This window comes from Prionailurus bengalensis, chromosome D2 (assembly GCF_016509475.1).
Source record: "Prionailurus bengalensis isolate Pbe53 chromosome D2, Fcat_Pben_1.1_paternal_pri, whole genome shotgun sequence".
Taxonomy (NCBI): domain Eukaryota; kingdom Metazoa; phylum Chordata; class Mammalia; order Carnivora; family Felidae; genus Prionailurus; species Prionailurus bengalensis.
Window position 1 is genome coordinate 19,431,056 of NC_057351.1, and position 21,474 is coordinate 19,452,529.

General features: G+C 36.3%; 1 protein-coding gene across 3 annotated transcripts; it reads left to right on the forward strand.

Moving 5' to 3' along the window:
* The first annotated feature begins 318 nt into the window (after positions 1-318).
* CISD1 (CDGSH iron sulfur domain 1) lies at positions 319-19,612 on the forward strand. Of its 3 annotated transcripts, XM_043596366.1 has the most exons (5): positions 443-588; positions 3,269-3,482; positions 5,809-5,903; positions 7,306-7,511; positions 16,348-19,612. In XM_043596366.1, the coding sequence occupies exons 1-5, from the start codon at positions 564-566 to the stop codon at positions 16,435-16,437; spliced, it is 630 nt and encodes a 209-aa protein (XP_043452301.1). In that variant the 5' UTR covers positions 443-563; the 3' UTR covers positions 16,438-19,612. The 3 variants fall into 3 exon arrangements, with proteins under 3 accessions (XP_043452303.1, XP_043452302.1, XP_043452301.1); XM_043596367.1 differs by lacking the exon at positions 3,269-3,482 and having other exon boundaries at positions 350-588; XM_043596368.1 differs by lacking the exons at positions 3,269-3,482; positions 5,809-5,903 and having other exon boundaries at positions 319-588.
* Positions 19,613-21,474: the final 1,862 nt, after the last annotated feature.

Below are 21,474 nucleotides of genomic sequence, written 5' to 3' on the forward strand. Positions count from 1 at the left end.
TGATGCACGCCAGGAGTGAGGTTTTGAAATAGCACTCCACAATTGATACCTGTGTGTCTGCTACTGGCATTTTCTACGAAGACTGGACCCGGTCTTGCAGGTGCAGAACTGAGCAAGAAAACTGTGGATAAGATCTTAGATACCTGATTATGGCAAGTGTTATTACAGCACCTGTCCTTTGCCCAGAGAAACCCGCACACCTGGAAGAGACTAAAAGTCTGGCCTAGCTTGTCTATTCTCAAAGCCCTGCCCCCAGGCTCCAGGACTCCGCCCCTTAGTGTTGCGCACACTCAGTTGCTACCTACCTAAGTCTCTTCCCGCTCCCCAGTATTGGGGCTGTCAAAATCCCGACTCAAGACTTCTTTAAGGCCGGGACACAGCTCCGCGCATGCTCATCATCAGCCAGGGTGGCAATACACACGTGCTTACGGCCAGCCGCGGCGCCTGCGCCGTAGCGGCCTGGAGTTGGTGCACGCAGGACGTTTCTCGCACCTTGACTCCTGCCCTCCGTGGGAGCCTGTTTGTGCTTAGTCCTGTGCATACGCCTTGCAAGCGACGGCGCCATGAGTCTGTCTTCCAGCGTACGAGGTGAAGTGGGACCTGGGAGCGGGTGAGGCTGGAGGCCTGCGCACCGATTGCAGCTTCCTCAACTCCTGTCTGGGCTGTTACCGCTGCCATGCGAGCCCGCGAGTCCTGTAACCTTGAGATGTAGAAGGGCAGGGGCTGGGCGGGCCTGCGAGCTTCCTGGGCAAGACCGGGAAAGGGGGCGATGTCAGGGTAAGGATTGGTTATCTCTCTAGGCATGGGGGCCACGGAGGCATCTACCCGTCTGGACCAAGTATTCCTAAACTAGCCAAACCCTAAAACCTAATGGTCCCGCCGCTAGCTTTTTTTTCTTGTTCTCCCATGAGACACTTCTGTGTTAAGTCACAGGGCCTGGAAAAGAGGAAAGGTTAAAAAAAAAAAATCGGTTCCCCCTTCTCAGGTTTAAATCACCGTCAGACTGTCGATTTCCTGCAAGCCTGAAGCAATGTTTGAGTAATCACATCCTAGTTTTGCATATTTCTTTTTTTTTTTTTAAGGAAAGAAAACCAATCCGAGTTCAGTTTTCCCAGTTTTTTTGTTTTTGTAATTATAGCCCTCTGGCATCTGGCACTCAACATCAGCAGTAGTCCAGGAGAGAGGATTGAAAACGGAGTTCTTTGAGCTCTCAGCTTTCTCAGCCATGCTTTCCTTGTGCTAGTCTAGCTTTGGAAACATAGGTCCAATTAAAATTAAGAGACTTTTCTAGCAGTCGATTAGTGTAGACCTTCACATTGTAATAATCCTTGATGGTGGTATAACTGTTAATGTAATACTGTGTGCACCAGCTACGTGATACACGCGATCTCTCTGCCCAGGTATAAAATGCCATGTCTCATAGTTTGGTTGTCTGTAACAGTAGTTAAGTAAAGGTAAAGAGGTTGTCCAGAAGTTAATTTAAAAGAGCCCTATTGATTCATTTAGTAAATATTGAGCATCTAGAGTCAATGCCAGGTTCTGTAAAGGCTCCTTGTTAACTTGAGACCTAATTTTGTAATCCACTCTTTAAGTTGGAGAATTCCACTTCTGTTGCCAAAAGTTACCTGGCAACCTGGCAGAGTTACGTGGATAACCCATGACATTTTTAAGTTACTAATGAAGTATGTAGGAGGTGATTATTTGCAAAAATTGTTTCAAAGGATGCTCATCTTGAGAGTCCTTTAAATAGAGGCACCTTGGTGCATTTAAAATAGGGATTTTTGTTTTTGATTTAAAAAAAAAACCCAAACCTGTATTTTCTCAGGAATAAGACTGTTGTGTAAAATAAGATACTCGTGTGACTTAAGCCACTGATCATTCTATAGGAAGACAGTTTGCACTTACGTGATATAGGCTGGAAGGTTCCAACATGGGTTTTTAAAATGTGGAGTCATTTGGTGTAAATGGGCACTAAACCATTGAGATAGCATACTATTGAAATGTGAAGTAGGTGAACTCTAGGACTTATTAACACTATCTGCAGGCTAATCTTTCTTGGAATCAAGACAAGTTTGTGGTTGCTTTTTTTAAATCTAACCATAGGGGAATCCAAAGGTGACTTTCCCATTAACTTGCCCTTCTCTAAGGTACAAGAAATTGCTTGGTGAAGAGGGTGATCAGCTTAAACTTGAAGTACTCAACTTTGTTAGAAGTAACTACTTTTTATTTCGCCTAAAAACATGAAGGCTGTTAGGAGGACTGCCAAAAGACACAAAACCTTTGTAAAACTCTTTAACCAGCACCTTCTTACTTCCTCAAATGTAGTATAGTAATGTGGCAAGGTAGGGACAGATAATGTCTTAGGAATCCACCTTGTAATGTTTAGATTTCATTTTTTTCTGAATTTTTAAACCACACTAAAATCTGCATTTTTGAGTTTGGGGAAGATGAATTAAGATACTTGTTTTCAACTAAATAGGTTAATAATTATAAAGGGCTTAGAAAAGTATTTAGCAGAGGTAAGCTGTTTTTAAGTATATGTTAAATAAAAAATAAAAGGATGTGTCTATGCATGCAGACTTCTCCTTTATATTCAGAAGAAAAATAATGGGTGGTGGGTTATAAATAAAATTAATGGGGATCAGGCCAGGACATGAATCTGGGAGAGGCAGTGAAGATAAGTGGAATTAAAATCCTAAGATCCCATGCAGTGAGATGATTCTTAATACCCATTTGGTGAATGATACCAGCCTTTTTTTTTTTCCCTTATTGAGGCATAATCAACATACGTATACCGAACTTATTTTTTATTTGATACCAGATACTAGTTTGTTATAGTCACTACTATGGAGTCCCCAGTCTAGTGACTCCTCCTCATACCCAGTATATGACTTTTAGGAAGTTTACTAAATGTCTTGCTCCTTGATACCTCCAAAACTCATTGAATCTGCTCCTTCAGGTTATAAACAGTAAACAAATATTGGGGTTGTTGGGGTCTATAGGTGTAATAGGATTGGTAGTGAATTGATACTTGGTGGAGCTGGGTGAGGGTACATAGGAGTTCATTATAGTAATCCCTGTATATATGTCTGAAATATTCCATAATAAAGGTTTATATTTAATCTGAAATGTTTAAATCCCACACTTTGATACAGTAGTTAAGATGAGGTCAAAGATAAGTCATTTGGTATAAGAGCAATGTGATGGTAAGATGGACAGATGGAGTTGCAAATTCAAATTAGTAATCTATTATTTTTTTTTTACCCAGCTAACATTGAACACCACCTGTGTGCCAGGCCTGAGAAAAAAAACATTACCAGGCACACCCTACCAATCTGGGGAAGAGACCTAGGGAGGCAAAGATTTAAACACAGCTCCCCTTCCCCTCTCCTGAGAAGAAAAGAACATTCTGATTCTGTGGCAGTTGACACTGGGCAAGAGAGGACCGTTTTGGACAGAAAAGAGGTTAAAGAACAGAAAGGGTGAGATTTCTAAGTTAAAGCAAAATTATTCCCACAGTAGAGAAAAGCTGAGGAATGGGTTATAAACAAGGGATTTGGAGACAAGTTTATGTTTTCTCAATCTCTGAATAATGCTGAGAGAAAACCAATATTATGTTATACAAACCAGGGTTATACAGTAGTAAACCAAGGGAAGAGTAAGAATGGGAGGGATTATTTAGAAAGGTATTTTCTGCATTTTGTTCTTTATATTGGCTTATCAGTTGTATTTCTTTGTGTACATAGAAAGCACTGTTAAGCAAAATTGGGCAGAGTGGAGTTTGATCTAACTGTAGAAATACTGTTACCTGTAGAGAGCTATCTATAGAGAAGGGAAGTGAGGATAAAATCCGACGAGGCAGAAGTAGTGCTCAAGATAAAGAGTGTCTGAGAGGTGCCAACTGAAATGTCTTTAAAAATTGAGTCTTGGTAAAATCTCTTTTTGCCTCTGAGATTGTGTTTATTCTTAATAGAAGATATCTGCTACCAAGAACTAAGTATCACTTCGGTTTTATTGTTTTTATTTGTTTACTATCTTGGGTTTTCAATTCTTTCTCTATTCTAATTATTGACTTTTAAATCCATTGTCATTCTTGACTATCTCTACATTGTTTCCTTTTCCTTCTTTTCTCTAGGGTTGCCAGTGGCATCCACAGCTTTTTGCCAGGAAAAAAAACTGATTCAGGCTGCAATAAGGAAATGATAAAACAAATTTCTTATTCTGGAAACTTTTCCATTTGTTTCTAATGAGACAAATTAGAGAATTAGGATTTGTGAAGAGGGGAAAGGGAAATTCTTAAGAATTTATCTGGCTCTATGATTCTGAAAAATCAATTGGAGCAAATGCAAAGCCGTTTTCCTAGCACACATGGTACTGTGACATTTATATAGGTTCAAAAGTGACCCTTGTTAAGGGGTACGGTTACAGTGCATGTTTTGATTCCCCATGGGGCAGCTACTTTTCAGTAATATCTAGAGTCAGTTCCCATTTCTTTCATTTTCTATTGCCTCTTTTCTGTGTCAGTTATTCTGTCATTTATTCCACTGTCAAAAATTCCAGGGAGGTAAAGTTTTAAAAGAAAAGTCACCATATGGGTTCAGTGGCTAATATTGGATTCAGAGGAAAGAGACTACAAGAATGTTTTCATGGTTAAAGATTCTTTTAACCTATCATTAGCTTCAGACAGAAATTCCTATAGGACTCCCTCTTTATGTCGAGACAAATTAATCTTAACCAATTTTAGTTGTTCCTTGGATCTCAGGCCTTTTTGTAATATGTAGGCACCATTAAAATAAATCGTTAGTGATTACTTCATAATTCACCTAAAAAGTAAGGTGTAACTAAGATCAACAGTATCTAGGGAGTTGTGTTATTTTATTCTTTTGGGATATTTCCTCCTTTTAAGTTTATACTAATGATAAAATTTAGCCAACATAATTGAGCATATACCAAGGAAAGGAATATTTTACCCCATTTTGTTACAGGTACATTAGCTGTTCAGAGTGACTTTCCATTAGCTTAGAAGTGCATTGCTACAGCTCCTGACATAGAGAATACTTTCTCAAGAGAGTTCCATGGTAAATAATACATCAAAAAGGAAGATCATGAACCAGGCTAGAAATCAGAGCAAAGTTTGAGCCCTGCTTGGAATTGCTGCAGGGTAATATCATGAAGCAGCACTAAAATTCAAGACCAATCTACAAAAATTGTGTAGTCAAAAACATTCTTCAATGAGTCCAAAGGTTTGAAGCTGTCAAATAACTTACTAACTTGTTTTCTCAGTCACGCAGCACCTGGGAAGGACATCACGTTTGTTTATCTTAGGGGATTTCAGTAAGGAAGAATGAAAATGATGTAGGAAGAAAATAAACTATTAATGTAAAGAAAAATACTATGGTTGAAAATAGAATCCAAGGAACATGCAAACATTTGATAAAAAATAAATTGTTAAATAAGGTAAAACAGAGGACCAAGCTAAAAGGAACTAAGTGTGAGAATGGTTGTTCCTTCCCATTACAGTTTTGTAAGAATGAGCTTGCTCCAATTTAATGTAGGGCACTATTAGGAATGGTGATTAATCATATTAGTGCAATAAGAAATTTGACTCTAGTGCAAGTAAGCCATACAGTTAATTATTCATTATATGTTTTTATGTGGCCTTGGAATATGTTTTTTGTACTTATCTCTCTAGGGCTTTATTTGATAGTTTGGGAATTTATTTGAGATACTGTGAAGATCTGACTCAGGAAGTGCTGGGAAGCAGTCCAGTGTGTTTACCCTGACCCCTGTTCAACTTCTTCCTTGCAGTCCACTCCATGCTGGGAATAGACAACTCTCCTCTGAGGCTGAGGCTAACCAGACTATGCAGAGCTTTCTTCTCTCCAGCGTTCTGTGGAATTGGGGTAGTTAAGTGCTTGGGTTTCTAAGGGCTCCTTGAAGGCAACATGAAAACATGGCCTGTTAGTCAAGCAAATAATTGAGTAGAAAAATGTCATTAAATTTAAAATGAAGTTTGTAGAGAATTAAAATCCTCATACACTGGTGGATAATGGAAATTTAGAATATATTAAGTGAGAATATTATATTCTCTGTAATTAGAGACTAATTATATTCATCTTTTATATGAAATTAATACATTCTGATTTTTATTCTAATGAGAAAGCACTTTGAAATTTAAAAACAAACACTTTTGAATGACTTTGAAGCCCAGAATCCTACTGGATATATTTCTTTGAATGTTTAGTGTTAAGGGGTGGTTTTGTTTTATTTGTCCTTTATTTGTTTTGTCTTCAGATACCAGTTATGTTTTGTTTCATTTGTCCTTTTTTTCCTTCAGATACCAGTTCTGTTTTACATTAAAAAAATTTTTATGATGTTTTTTATTTTTGAGAGAGAGAGAGACAGAGAGTGAGGGGGGAGGGGCAGAGAGAAAGGGAGACACAGAATCTGAAGCGGCTCCAGGCTCTGAGCCATCAACACAGAGCCCAGTACAGGGCTGGAACTCTGACCAGGAGATCATGACCTGAGCAGAAGTCAGATACTTAACTGACTGAGCCACCCAGGCACCCCTATTTTACATTTTAAAATCACTATAGGACCTACTATTTAAATGAACTCTGATGAGTCATTTTATTAACATAATCACCTCCTGATTTTGGGGGGGAGGGGAGTCTTTGTAATCTGAATTTTTTTTTTTAACATTTATTTTGAGAGACAGAGAGAGGCAGAGCATGAGCAGGGGAGGTGGAGAGAGAGAGAGAGATACAGAATCTGAAGCAGGCTCCAGGCTCTGAGCCGTTGTTAGCACAGAGCCCGACTCGGGGTTCGAACTCACAAACTGCAAGACCATGACCTGAGCTGAAGTCGCACACTCAACCACTGAGCCACCCAGGCACCCCGTCATCTGAATTTTTTAATGTATCAGGGTTGGTTTGTCTGTTTTTAAGCAATAGGTATCTACAGGCTTACGTGTATTTTAAATCTATTTATGAGCACTTTAAAAATTATTAAGCATGGTTTTTCCTTGTCCATCTATAAAATAATTTTTAAGTTTCCTTCTACCTTGATTTAGCCATCAGCACTCAATAGAAAATACACAATTACCTCAGTAAAGGCTGGGGAAAGTCTTAACAAGAACTATTACACCAATGTGTTGTGATCATTTTGTTAACAGTAAAAACCTTTGATTATTGGGATGCTTAACTCAAAAACTGGATTTCCTGAATATTCATGTTAGTAAAAATACACATTATTAGCATATATTTTGGTTTTGATAATTATTCCTGTTTTCCTTCCTTACTCTAGTTGAATGGATCGCAGCAGTTACTATTGCTGCTGGTACAGCTGCAATTGGTTATCTAGCTTACAAAAGATTTTATGTTAAAGATCATCGCAACAAATCTATGGTAAACCTTCACATCCAGAAAGACAACCCCAAGATAGTACATGCTTTTGACATGGAGGATTTGGGAGATAAAGCTGTGTACTGCCGTTGTTGGAGGTCCAAAAAGGTGAGGATAAACAAGTCCTTTATATTAGTGCCATCTTTAATGTTGCATTTCTTTTTAAACTATTTTATCAAACATATATCACCAGATATTGTTAGGATATCCGCCCCCCCCCCCCCCCGTTTTTAAGTAATCTCTGTGCCCAACATGGGGCTTGAACTCACAACCCTGAAATCAAGAGTCCCATGCTCTACCGACTGAGCCAGCCAGGTATCCCTTTTCCTTTTCTTTTTCTTTCTTTCTTTTTTTTTTAATGTTTGTTTATTTTTGAGAGAGAGAGAGAAACAGAGCCTGAGTGGAGTTGGGGGACAGAAAGAGAGGGAGACACAGAATCTGAAGCAGGCTCCAGGCTCTGAGCTGACAGCACAGAGCCTGACACAGGGCTTGAACTCATGAACCACAAGATCATGACCTGAGCCAAAGTCGGATGCTTAACCAACTGAGCCATCCAGGTGCCCCTCTTTCTTTTTTTTTTTAATGCATCTTATTCTTCTCTGTTTTCCATGTACTCTTCAGGAATATATTTCCTAGAACATCTAACTACTGTGCAATAAAATTCTATTTTCCCTTATTGAGGTCAGGTGAATGTAACTGTATTCTTGGCCAAGAAGAGAGAAGAAGAGAGAAGAATCCCTTTATTTATTCTTAGGATTTCCTCCCCACATGGATCTTTACCTCCACTATACCAGGAAAGAGAGTATGCAGCCTAAAACATTAAAGAGGCACAGAAAAAGTAAATTCTTTTCTTGAGCTTTCAAGCTCATGGACTCTAGAATAAGTTTTTAAAAATTCAAGAGAAACTTGGAAACTGCCCTTGAAAATTTCTTATCTGGGGGCACCTTGGTGGTTCAGTGGATTAAGCATCCAACTTTGGCTCAGGTCCATGATCTTGTGGTTTGTGAGTTCGAGCTGCGCGTCGGGCTCCATGCTGACAGCTTGGAGCCTGGAGCCTGCTTCGGATTCTGTGTCTCTGTCTCTCTCTGCCCTTCCTCTGCCTGTGTGCGCTCTCTCTCTCTCTCTCTCTCTCTCTCTCTCAAAAATAGACAAATATTTAAAAAAAGAAGACAAAGAAAATTTCTTATCTGGTAAATACATTTGCCCTGTATCTAAGCTTGCTTTTTTTTTTTTTTTTTTTTTAAGATTTTATTGTTTTAAAGTAGTCTCTCCACCCAATATGGGGCTTGAACTTACAACCCCGAGATGAAGAGTCACATGCTCTACGGACTGGTGCCTTTAAGCTGTAGCTCCTATACTTAACTATCGAACAGGACTTTTTAAAATCTTATTTCCTTTTGTGTTAATTACATTTCACCAGGCTTCCATTTGGAACTATCATCTATAATACCTGTAGCTGTTAGGCAGCTTTTAGACAGTGATGCCAGCTAGTGACCTAAAGATAGTAAAATGCTTTCCTAAGGTCATCTTGAAAAGCTTCATATATTGAATGACTTCAGAATTTCTGATATATTGTGAGAAATATGGGAAAAAATACTGTATGTACTGCCACTATTAGCATTTAAATTAAACAGATTTCACTAAAGATAACCCTATAACGCATAAGAAAATAGACAATAAAAAATGATATATCTGTTTCGGAAAGCACTTCTCAGGAACTACCTTTTCCCACAGTGGAAAGCCATTACACAATTAAGGAAGAAGTCCCGTACTAAGTACTGGAAAATGTATTCTAACTCCCTCCCCCAATACAATGATGCTGTATAATCCAGTGACACAGTACTTACATAATGTCATTGTATCTGAAAACTGATGAATATATGGAATGTGCACCAAAAATTAATAGCCCCACTGCAAGTTGTACCTTAAAAAGAACACTGTTCATTTGGTGTGTGGGATTATTTATAAGTACTAGTAGGGTCTCTAGAAAATAACCCTCAATAATAATTTATAGACTGCACCTGGTTTGTTTGTTTTTTTTAATTATGCTCATACTAGGTTTTATTCTCCTGTTGCTCACCAAAATATAGAAACAGTATCTTTAGAAATTCAGGAATTTATAAGTCAGAGTGTGGTCGTTCTTTAGTCAGTGATCATTTAGTGTCTTCTATATATGCATGGGAAAAGTTAAATAGTAAAATAGCAGGTATCATAGATGTGTACAGTAGACTCACAGGTGATTTAAGTGGAATAAAGAGCTTACACTGGGCTAGAATTTTCTGGGAAGGCATAGTGATAAACATGGGAGTTAAATTGCCCCTGGAAAGATTGGTAGTATTTGAATAAACTAGCAAGTTTGGGGAACTCTTTCTCAGAATCTGTAGGAAAGGACTCAAGTGATCAAAGCTGAGATCAATGTAGAATCTAGTCTGGTCCTTGCTCTCCTGAGTAACTGTGTAAGGAGTTTGTGCCTCCAGACATTGGGGAGCTTCTTGTCAGGAATTTAAAAGTCATGATACTTACACTGGGTGCTAGCTCTAGGAAAGGAGAAAAATGGACAGATATTGGAAACATTTTGAGGGAAGGATCAGCCAAATGCACTGACTGATTTATATGGGAGATTGGGGGAGAAAAACAAACTCATTAAAGTTTCTAAACCTGTAATAGTAGAAGAGATGATGCTGTTAACAGAAATAAGAATTCAAGAAGAAAAGCTGATTTTCTAGGACAAGGAGTTCAGTTCCAAAGTGAATTTTGAGGTGACATTTGAATGGAAATGTCCAGCAGACAATCTGAAATGTGGGTCTAAGGCTGAGACATCAGAGTTCGAGATGGAGATCAGCAAAACTAAGCCAAGCATAAGAATGCCAGCAGATCCTTCATGCAGATGAAAATCAAGGGCTAAGTATGAAATCTTAGGGAATTATTTGCATTTTGGAAAGAGGAATAAGAGCCAAAAAGGAAAATGAAATCTTGCCAGAGTTAGAAGAAAACTAAGAATATCATGGTTTCACAGTGGAAAACGGAAGGTTTCAAAGATTTGACTGTGAATATCAGCTTGTGCAAAGACAACTAGGTGAATATTATAGTAAGAGTTGGGTTAAACAATTAGGCAATTGACCTTTTGGTGTCATTTCAATGGAATAATGCTAGAAGTCTGAGTGTATATCAGAATTTCAGTAAATATGACAGTGAATGGAAAGCAGGGGAAATACAATGACTGCCTGAGTGAACTCTAAAGCATAGATTTGGGGGGTCAAGTAAAAGATGTTTGCTTTGGTTTGGTTTTCCCAGAGGGTAAAGGTCAGTAAAGCAAATAGGGACTTAAAAGGACTAAGATTGTAAGTATTTCAGGAAGAATCACAAATGGACACAGTGGTTTAAATGGTTTATTTATAAGCCTTTATAATTCAACAAAACATTCCAGGATTATTTTTTCATCATGCAGTTTAGAGTTTCTAGATGGTTAAACTAGAGGTGGTTATTCCCACAGGTAGACTTCAAGGAAAGGAATGCCAGACCAGTCATTTCCCCCCCCTTTTTTTAAAGCTTATCTTTTATACTGTTAGTGATCCCCTTTGCCTTTAGGATTTGTCAGTTATGAATTTTCACTGAATCTTAGAAACTTTTTATTCCCACAGAATCAATTAAGAATTTACCTTTAATATTATTCATGTTAATGGATGTTCTTATTCTTCAGGTATCGTTGGAAACTCCCCATGTTCCTGAGGTACCTAAGGTTATCATAGGGGTGCCAGCTCACACATTTACGTGTCAGTGCACAAAAGACTTGTAATTAATACCTTTGATTAGATGACTCTGTTGATTTCATTTTCAGTAATCTTTTCCTCATACAAACCAGTTGTGTTTATAATATGACAAAATTATACCTATCTCAAGAAAAGTTACATGTGATAGAAACTTTAATTCAATTCTAATTTATTCTTAATGTACAATCACTGGTAACCTATTGTGTGGGTCTAACATTTTTAGTGTTTTTTCCAGACCTCATGAATCAGATCTCTTAGCAGTGTGCAGAAATTACATTTTGCCTCATTAGTCTTCTCTTCCCCCCAGGATTGGTATGCCCTCTGCTGTTTGAGAAACTGGCCTCTTCATAGGATTTCACAAAAGGGCTATCCATATGTGACTTGAGAAAGAAAGGAGCCAATAGAGTAGAAACTATTAAAGTGACTGTAAGGAAGTATTATTTGAGACAGTGCCTTCTTGAAAGAGAGTGGAAGGAAATGAGAGTAAGAGCACAGAGGTGAAACTCAGGAAGGAAGGGAAAGCCTTATTTTCGAAATAAGGAAATGAGAGAACTTTGATGTCAGAGGAAAGAGTATGCAACCTAGTCTTGCTAATTCCCCCTCTCCCAGTTGTATTTTGGCCATCCAGGAGGCAGGAGAGGGTGAACAAGGACAGTAGAAGGATGCACACTAAGAAATCAAAAAAAGGAGGAAAGACATGCCAGTTACTATGGGACGCTCAATTAAAATTGAAATGCAACTGAACATACTATATAGAATCATTTTGTTTCACTTACAACTTCATGATTTGAATTGGGTTTTTTTGTTAGTAGTGGGCTTGTTTTTTGTTTTAGGGTATGTGTGTAATAGAAAGTCCATCCTATTGATGGTTTGGAGGTGGGTGCACTGAGCCCATTTCTTCATAGAAACAAAATTCTGAGTGTTGGTTACATAGCTTGTCCAAATCACATAAGGACAGTCTTGTAATTCTGTTATATCTACTATCTTACATTTTACTAAAGTAAGTACCTAAGAATGGAATAAAATGTCATATTCTCTCAGTATCAGATCTTACTGCTTTTGTTTTCTTTCTCAACCAAAGCAAGACTATTTCTGAGAGCAGTTTATGATAGTGAGTCAATATAGCCCCAGGCAACCTCCTTGGGAAATAAAATCCAAACTCATTAAAAATACAAAGTTTGGAGAAGGAAGATAAATGTTTTTTTCTTTTAATTGTTGCAGAGAGAAGAGATATGGAGGAACATTTATTTATTATTTATCTTGAAAAATCCAAAAAACAGAAACATAATTTGAGATTGGGGAGATTGAAAAGAAACAAATCTTGGGGCGCCTGGGTGGCGCAGTCGGTTGAGCGTCCAACTTCAGCCAGGTCCCGATCTCGCAGTCCGTGAGTTCGAGCCCCGCGTCAGGCTCTGGGCTGATGGCTCCGAGCCTGGAGCCTGTTTCCGTTTCTGTCTCCCTCTCTCTCTGCCCCTCCCCCGTTCATGCTCTGTCTCTCTCTGTCCCAAAAATAAATTAAAAAAAAAAAAAAACTTTGAAAAGAAACAAATCTTGTATATTTTACATAAGACTGATGATGTTGCTAGCTTTCCAAATCGGAAGCAAGAATCTCTAGTTTTATTTATCCTAATCATTTATTCTAGTCCCTTTTCTAAACCTTCTCTTGCCTAATTTTAAAAATAATTTGGGATTAGTTTTCTAATTGGGTTAACAAACATAATAGGATATTTTCTGGACATACAGGAAATTCAGCCAATTTAATTTACAAACTTTTCTCCAGGATTTGTTAAATAACAAACACTGGCATCTTTGATATTAGAATCACATATGAGCTAAACTTTTTTCCATCAGTTATTTGATTCTTTAGGTTTTACTTTTATGTATTGATATATTGAGAATCATGAGTTAATTTCAATAAGCATATTCCATTAATATGGACAATGTATTCTTAAGAGATTGCTAATCCAACTTGAAGTAACTCATTTTGGTCCTTGGTTGAAAAAAAAATTTTTTTTTTGCTGTTTTCATTAACTTAAAATGAAAACTCTCTAATGAATAAATATAATCACATGAAGTTGGAAAGAGGATTCTGACTTAAGTCAGTAATTCCTGGGATTAGGTGATAAAGAAAGTACTAAAGAGACATCTGTGTCTCTGAACAAAATGATTTTTAACGCTTAGTTTACACTTTAAAGTCATAAAAAGCTTTATATATTATAAAAGCAGGAAAGTTTATTAAAGAAATAGGATCTACTATTTGCTGCTTTTTAAAGAAATACTTGGTTTTTTTTTCTTTTAAAACAGGAAACAGGCATATTTTAGTTTTTAGGCAGAATTAGATATTATATAAAAAGCATATTCTCATTTTAGATGTATGGCTTTCTTTCATTAGATTATCTTTGTATATTTCTCTATAGATTTCTCTCCTGTTCTTCTGGCATCTAGGCATAGTAGTTATCAGTGCCCACAGTGCTTTTCCCCCCCCCCCCCTTAAGCTCTATGCCCAACATGGGGCTTCAACTCACAGCCCCAAGATCAAGAGCCACATGCTCCAGCGATTGAGCCAGCCAGGCACCCCGTCTCCTGTTCTTGAGTCTATATATAGAGAAAAATTATTTTTTAAAATAAGTTATTTTTCTAGTATTTAAGATGAGATTTAAAAAATACGCATTCTATTTCAGTAAGTTCTTTGAGGCTTTTTAATTGATAAATACTTCATTTTTCAGAAATACAATTTATACCATATATGTAAAACTACAGTAACATGTTTTGTGTGTGCTGTATATAAAAAATAGTGTCTTTTACAATGTAAACCTTTATTCTCACTGTAAAATCACCTGTGTTGATTAAACATACGTCACTTTGAAATGCTGTTCTTTGCTACAGGGTACATTTTAGTTTGATTTTTTATGGATTGTTATGGCCTTTTTCCTCATCCATACCAAGAAAAAAAGCTTAAGTCGATGTTTTTGCTATAAGGACTTGTTTTTAACACGAATATACTGTGTACCATATCTTACTGACCTAAAAGAAAGAAAGACAGAATGAAAGCTTTATATATGTTACATTGATGTTGTCATCTACCCCAAAAATAGAATTTTTACTTGGAAATATTAGATATGCTGATACCTTAGGTTTTTCTGTAATTTTTAACTAATTTACTGCCTCTTGAAATTATATATAAATTGTAAAATTAAAATGGAATTTCCTTAACATCAATCAAATATTATTTTATTATTCGACGCTTCTAATGTCAGAGTTTAAGATTATATACCTTCACTGTCTGATTTCAGGTATCTAAAATTATACACCCTTCACTGTAATGAGGCAATTTTAATCTTTTTTTTTTTTTAATGTTTGTTTATTTTTGGGAAAGAGAGAGACAGAGTGAGTGGGGTAGGGGCCTAGAGAGAGGGAGACAGAGACACAGAATCCGAAGCAGGCTTCAGGCTCTGAGCTGTCAGCACAGAGCCCAACACAGGGTTCAGACTCATGAACTGTGAGATCATGACCTGAGCCCAAGTTGGAGGCTTAACCCACTGAGCCACTCAGGTGCCCCGAGGCAATTTTAGTCTTAAAGCTAAGCCTCCTATTACTTTACTCTTCTAAATAGGCCTCTTCGGTGCAATAGTGAACATTATACTAAATAGTGACACTTTAGATTCAGAGTGTAGGTACGTTTAAGAAATCAAGAACAAAACCAAGATGCTAGCTATCATTGTTTATTGTGAAATGAAAATAAATGGTATAAATATAGGAGGAAACAAAATAATTCACTGGTGTAATTGGACCTTCTAAGTGTAAAAACCTGAGGAGACACCTAAAATATTGTTGAATTCCTATTTTTATCATTTAACAGTAGGAAAGATATACGGTACTTACAAAAACCATTGATAATATGTAGTATAAGTAGTTAAGTATGAAAATATACCTAATTATGATGACTTTTATAAAACCTATACAGAAGAAATAATGTTATCAGAGTATACATGAGACCTGAAGATGAAAATTATAAGAAAATCTAAATTGTACTTGGCAAAAGAAAATCCTCATTTGTCTAGAAGAGTAAATAGGTAACGTTTAATAAAGGTAGGTAGAGACTAAACAGGGAAGGTCTAACAAGAGTAATGTGAAGGAAACCTAGCCATACCAAATAGTGAAGCATATTTTTTAAACACAGTTTTTATCCCAGCAGTGTAGGCAATGTAAAGCCTATAAATAGACATTTATGGGTAGAACTTACTTTGCTAAGATTATGAATAGAGGTATAACAATAAATGTACAGCCTCTAATATTGAAGCAACAGGATCTTAGAACAGCATTTTGTAAAGTGTGCTGTATAGAACACTAGGATAATGCATATCAAAGCTAAAAGTGTCCATGGTTCAGTCAGTCTGGGAAATTTTGAGTTAAAATAGTATTTTTTAATAGCAGGATTTCTTTTAAATAATAATGTATGCTACAAATCAGGAGAATTACCTGGTATGTTTTTAAAGCAGTGAAACCAAATCAGAACATCTTTCAGGACTTAACTTCTTTGAAGCATACTCTGAGAAGCACTGTTAAAAATTTACTTCTCTCACTTTTTCTCCCACTGGACCCCAAAATATTAGTTATATCTAAAATGTGAAATCATGGAGAGTAATGAAAGTACCACATCTCTAAGAGAAAGATGTCTCCATGAAGTATGTTAAAAGGGGAAGTACTGGCATATGTGTATGAAAATGAAGAAATTAATATGAAAAACTAAGCAAAATAATAAGGGTTGAGAAAATTGCTACAAAGGTGATCAGAAAAGGGATAATAAATACACAAATTGATTTTAAACAAATGTACTTAGGCTCTTACAAATAAATGGGAAATGGACATAGTTCACTGGAAGGGAAATATAACTGTAAGTAGCTTATAAACATGAAAAAGGTATTCAGCATCCATAAATATCACAAATGGAAATGCAAATAATGATCTGTGTATTATTCACAAGTTGATTTCTTCCTTCTACTTGGTATATATACTTGGTATATATAGGCTCTTTATAAGAACACCTAGATAAGGTGGTCTAGGAAAATCTTTTTAAGAGTTGTCATGTTCTATATGAGACTTAAGCATCACCCCTACTCTACCAAATTAATACTGATGTTGCAATTAGACATTGACATTCTCTCTTTTCCTAGTTCCCATTCTGTGATGGATCTCACACAAAACACAATGAAGAGACTGGAGACAACGTGGGACCTCTGATCATTAAGAAAAAGGAAACTTAAATGAACAGTTTTGATGCTGCAAACCAACTAGTCATGATGTTACCTGATTGTTTAATTGGAATGGCTACCACTTCTGTCTATTTCACTTCCCCTGGGTTCTAGATGTGATACATTGAAAATTGCAGCTTTCATACTCACAGCATTTGCCTTACTTGTTGAACCATCGTGGTACACATTTGTTTAAACAAAAAAAGGAAAAAGTAAAAACGAACCTTATGGCCCATGGGTTATCTTGGTCTTGTAAGGATCCGTTTCTTTACGTTTAAAATAATTACATTAGAATATAGTTGTATGTTGAAGTTAATACATTAAATTATTCTCAGAATGATGTATATGTAGATTGTACTTTCAAAGAAAAATCATCACCTTTTAATATTACTTAGTTAACCTAGAAAGTAAATTGGGTGTGATTAAGCTATATTAATCTCTTAATATAGGAAAAACCTGTTATGACCTTGATTCTCTTCTTGACAAACAGAGGTAATAAGAAAATATAGCTTTATGTTTTCACAGTTTTTAATCAAAATGAACTTTGAATGTTATTCTGCTTAATTATAAGTGGTCCAGGTCTAAAATGAAAGGGCACAGTAGCTTCTTTATTCATTTGCATGGATATTTAATTGACCCATTAAAGGAGCCAATACTGGGAATTTAGATCAAAGTGGTAATAGTCTTAAAGTAGTCATGAAGAAAGTTGTAAAATGTAATGCTCCAGAATTCCAGCCCAAGAAGTGTCAAGCACTTGAAGCGGGGACATTGAAGGAATTGGAACACATGATGTCCAGTCTCTTGAACACAAAGCTGCACATCCATGACAGAAATAGTAGTCACAAACCTAGATCAAAAGGCGCGAGAAGATTTATTTCCCACTCTTGATTCAGGCACATGCTATTCGGGGAAGAAAAATAATTACATTTTCTTAAATTGTATGATTTTTAAAAGCAAAAAAATTTGAAGACAAGATTTTGTTTATATAATATTCTTTGAAGACTCAGATCATTGCATTCATTTAAAAAAATGTGAAAACTGAAAATACTAGGGGCAAAAAAATATGAAGACAGGAGTAGTAATACATGTATTTTTAAAGGAGATTAGTTCTTTGGGTTTTGTGAGTCAGAAGGAAAAATCAGGACAAGATATATACATAATACAGGCATACAATTGAAATTGACAAAGGTAATGAAAATATTCCCATCATTTCTTTTAGTATACATGAATTCTCAGTAGTAGTAGGTAACACGTTTCTACTTGATAAAATTCAGAATTACCTTGGAAATCACAGGAATCAACAAACCAACTATCAGCATTCCTATATTATGTAGGATCACTGATATTTTTTAATGTACAATTTTGTGTATTACAGCACATAAAGTTTATACCAAAATTGTGTATACTGGTTTTAAGCAGCTTATAGGACTTACTTAGACCTGTCTTTAAGGCACATCTTCAATACAAAATCTAAAATACTACAAACTCTGATTCTACCTATCAGTTCCTTAAGGTGATTTTCTTTCCATGCCTCTTCCTCCTGTTTTAAGTAAGTACCAGTGGGTCTGCAAAAGAAGCACCATGCTTTTGTCAGACTCTGTGCTGACAGCTCAGAGCCTGGAGACTGCTTTGAATTCTGTGTCTTCCTCTCTTTCTCTCCCCACCCCCCCAACCTTGTGCTGTCTCTCAAAAGTAAATAAACATTAAATTTTTGTTTTTTTTTAATTTATTTTGAGAGCAGGTGAGAGAACAGGAGAGTGGCAGGGAGAGAGAATCCCAGGCAGGCTCCACACTGTCAACACAGAGCCTGACAAGGAGCTCAAATCCATGAACCATTAGATCATGACCTGAGCCAAAATCAAGAGTCAGAGGCTTAACCGACTGAGCCACCCAGGCACCCCAAGAATTGTCATGCTTTTAAATGTTAATTGTTTAAAAAGTAAGTCCATGAACTCGCAGTTTCTGATACAGGGACATCCTTTTAATAGACTAAACGGTTTCCTTAACTTTGAATTTGAAATTGCATTATCAGTCATGCACTTTTATGGCTAGTGGGAGAGAGGGGGAAGAAATTAGTGCCAATTCTGAAAACTTTTTCAAAGTGATAAGACTATGTGTATGTTTATAGTGAAATGAGAAGTGATCACCTAATTGAAATGCATATCTACTGTAGCATTTTGATCATCCAAAATATTTAGATAAATGTATTCCCAGGGTCATGTTAAAATTTTGGTACATGCTTTTGAGTTAGAATTCCTTTAGAACTTTCATGTTACTTAACCTAAAAAGGTGAAGTGGGTGTGGTTAAATTAATGTGATGTTTTTATACAAAGTCCTTGTGTGCAAATACTGTTCTTATTTAAGCACGCTGAAGCTTCTGATTGCTTTTTCATTTGAGGAATCAGGCATATAGGGTTCCCCCACACCACCACCATCTTTTTGTGTCTGTACATACATGTTCCAGTGATTTCCAAAATAGAAATTTGTGCGAGGTTGAGAGTTTTTAATGTTACAAAGAAATTTGTTTTGCAGTGACTGAAAGTGGCACTCATCTGTGCAACAGACATTTATTAAGCATCTTCCATAAACCATATAATTGAGAATGAACATTTTGGAGAATTAAAAGCTTACAGATAAGATTATATCATTTGTAACATAGGTTATATAATTATGATAACTTATGTGTTGGGGTTTTCCTTCACAAATTGTAGCAGGTACAGTTGTGTATACCAAGACTTTATACTACAAAGTACATGGATTTATTTGATTTTTTTCATTAATTATGAAGGATTTGGGTTTGGTTTGGTTTTAAGATAAACATTGATTTTGGTTCCTAATTGGCAACATGTTTAGTGCTTGTGTACTGTGAGAGTATGTTATCTACTGGTTGTTAGAAGCTATTCTTCACAAACTGATTTCAGGCAAAGCCACTCACCTCTCAGCCCCTAAAATGGTTGAACAAAATGGCGTTTTAGGCAATTTGTTTGCAAATTCTAGGCCAAGCCTAAATTTTCAGCATCCACAAAGGAAAAAAGAAAAAGACTGATAGGTTATCAGTTTGAATTTAATTTTTATTATAAGATTATTCCTACTTTTGTGGTATTGAACTATCCTTTTATGAAATGTTGATGTAGTATTAGTTGCTTTAAATATCTTTAATTGGCAAAATAAAAAGTTGGCAGCCCTATATTGGTCCCCACTTTTTTTTTTTTAACTACTCCATGAAATCTAAAAGTCTGGGAACCACTAAGCCAAGGTCCTGAGACTTAACTCTTTTATTAAGGTATTAATACAGTTTTATTCATTTTGATACTTTGTATATTTGAATTTTTTAATGTTTATTTATTTTTGAGAGAGTGAGACAGAGCGTGAGTGGGGGAGGGCAGAGAGAGAGGGAGACAGAATCCGAAACAGGATCCAGGCTCTGAGTGGTCCACCCAATGCAGGGCTCGAACTCACGAACCATGAGATAATGACCTGAGTCAAAGTCAGACGCTTAACTGACTGAGCCACCCAGGTACCCCAATACTTCATATATTTGAAATTTTTCATATATGATGATTAGCACAATATTGAGGTTTTCTGCAAAGTTGTTAATGTATAAGAATACATTTTTATTTCTGTTCAAGTGTACTATCATGGAATGGATCCAAACTGAGAGTTAAAACTATCCATCCTAATCGTTAAAGGATTAAATAAAATACACAACACAGAGATTTAGAAAGGATGATTGTTAATTGGGTTTATGCCTTTCCTAAGAAACATCTATATTTTTAGGGATTTAAGAAGTATTTCATAAACAAAAGAATTGCATATGTTAACTAAAGTTGCCAGGAATTATGACAAAGGGAAAAGATTGGGAATAAGATTTTGATAAATTGAGGACTATAGTTAGGATTATAGATTAAGGGTATTAATACGGTGTTACCCCTAAGGTCTCTGAACAACAGAAAAGGCATTTCAACCTCAAACATGCAACAGTAGAATACCAAGCTGAAAATGTCGGCTACACATTGTGTAAACTAGATGTTCTCTTTCAGTCATACCAGTTATCTATGAGGATATTCTATTTCTTTCCAGTTCTTACAGAATTTTTTTACAGATCAGTAGAAGTCAATTTCTGTTAAGACCTGGTTCTCTGAGTGCTAGTTCAAAAGTTGTTTTCATTTATAAGTACACAGAGTTGTATAGATTCCCAGCCTTATGTTTAAAATAAGGCCTACCTGCCTGCATGCTCACTACTGTGGGATAATTTCTTTTTCTTTTCTTTTTTTTTTTTTTTTTTTTTGCTAGTAATATGCGTACTAACATTTCTATTATTGGGTTAGGCGGTGAGTGGCTCATCTAATCCATATTCAAGATAGACATGAGAGATGATGTCTCTTACAGACTTATCATCCATTAAACTTAGCTAAATCTATTATATTTCAAAATCTCCCAACCCTGAAAGGTAGAGTTTCATTTATGTACTCCATCTGCACAGAAATCTTTTTTCTTTATCCTAAAATTTCTTGATACAGGCTTCCTCTCCTCATTTGAGACAGGACTGTGTGTTCACTTTAATACCCTTTATTTTATACTTTTAAAATTCCTCCACCCTCATCTTTCCAACTTGTAGTCTGCCCTGTAGCCATCACATGAAACTTTTCCTTATCTCTTCATCTCCATGTCCCTTCCAATGGAGAGCATTTTGGTCATCACTTAGAGTAGCCAATTATCTTTTAGTACTATTGCTCTTAGGATCCACTGGGAAACTGCTAGCACAGAAGCAAAAATACACTGGCTTTCCATTGCTGGTTACTGCTTTCATTCTGACCCTGGATGCCATCTAGTATAGAGTCTCTGATAATGAAAATATTAAATCATGAATTACGTTTCATAATTTAACACTACCATCCAATGTATGCACTTAAGTTCCTGTTCCTCCAGTAGATCTGTACCCCCAAAGTCTGGTCACTTGTAAGAGTTTAAATGGTTCTGTGCTTCCTTTATGCTTTTAGCATCTTGTTTACCAAAGCCATTGGTCATGCTACATGGCTCACTTTTTTT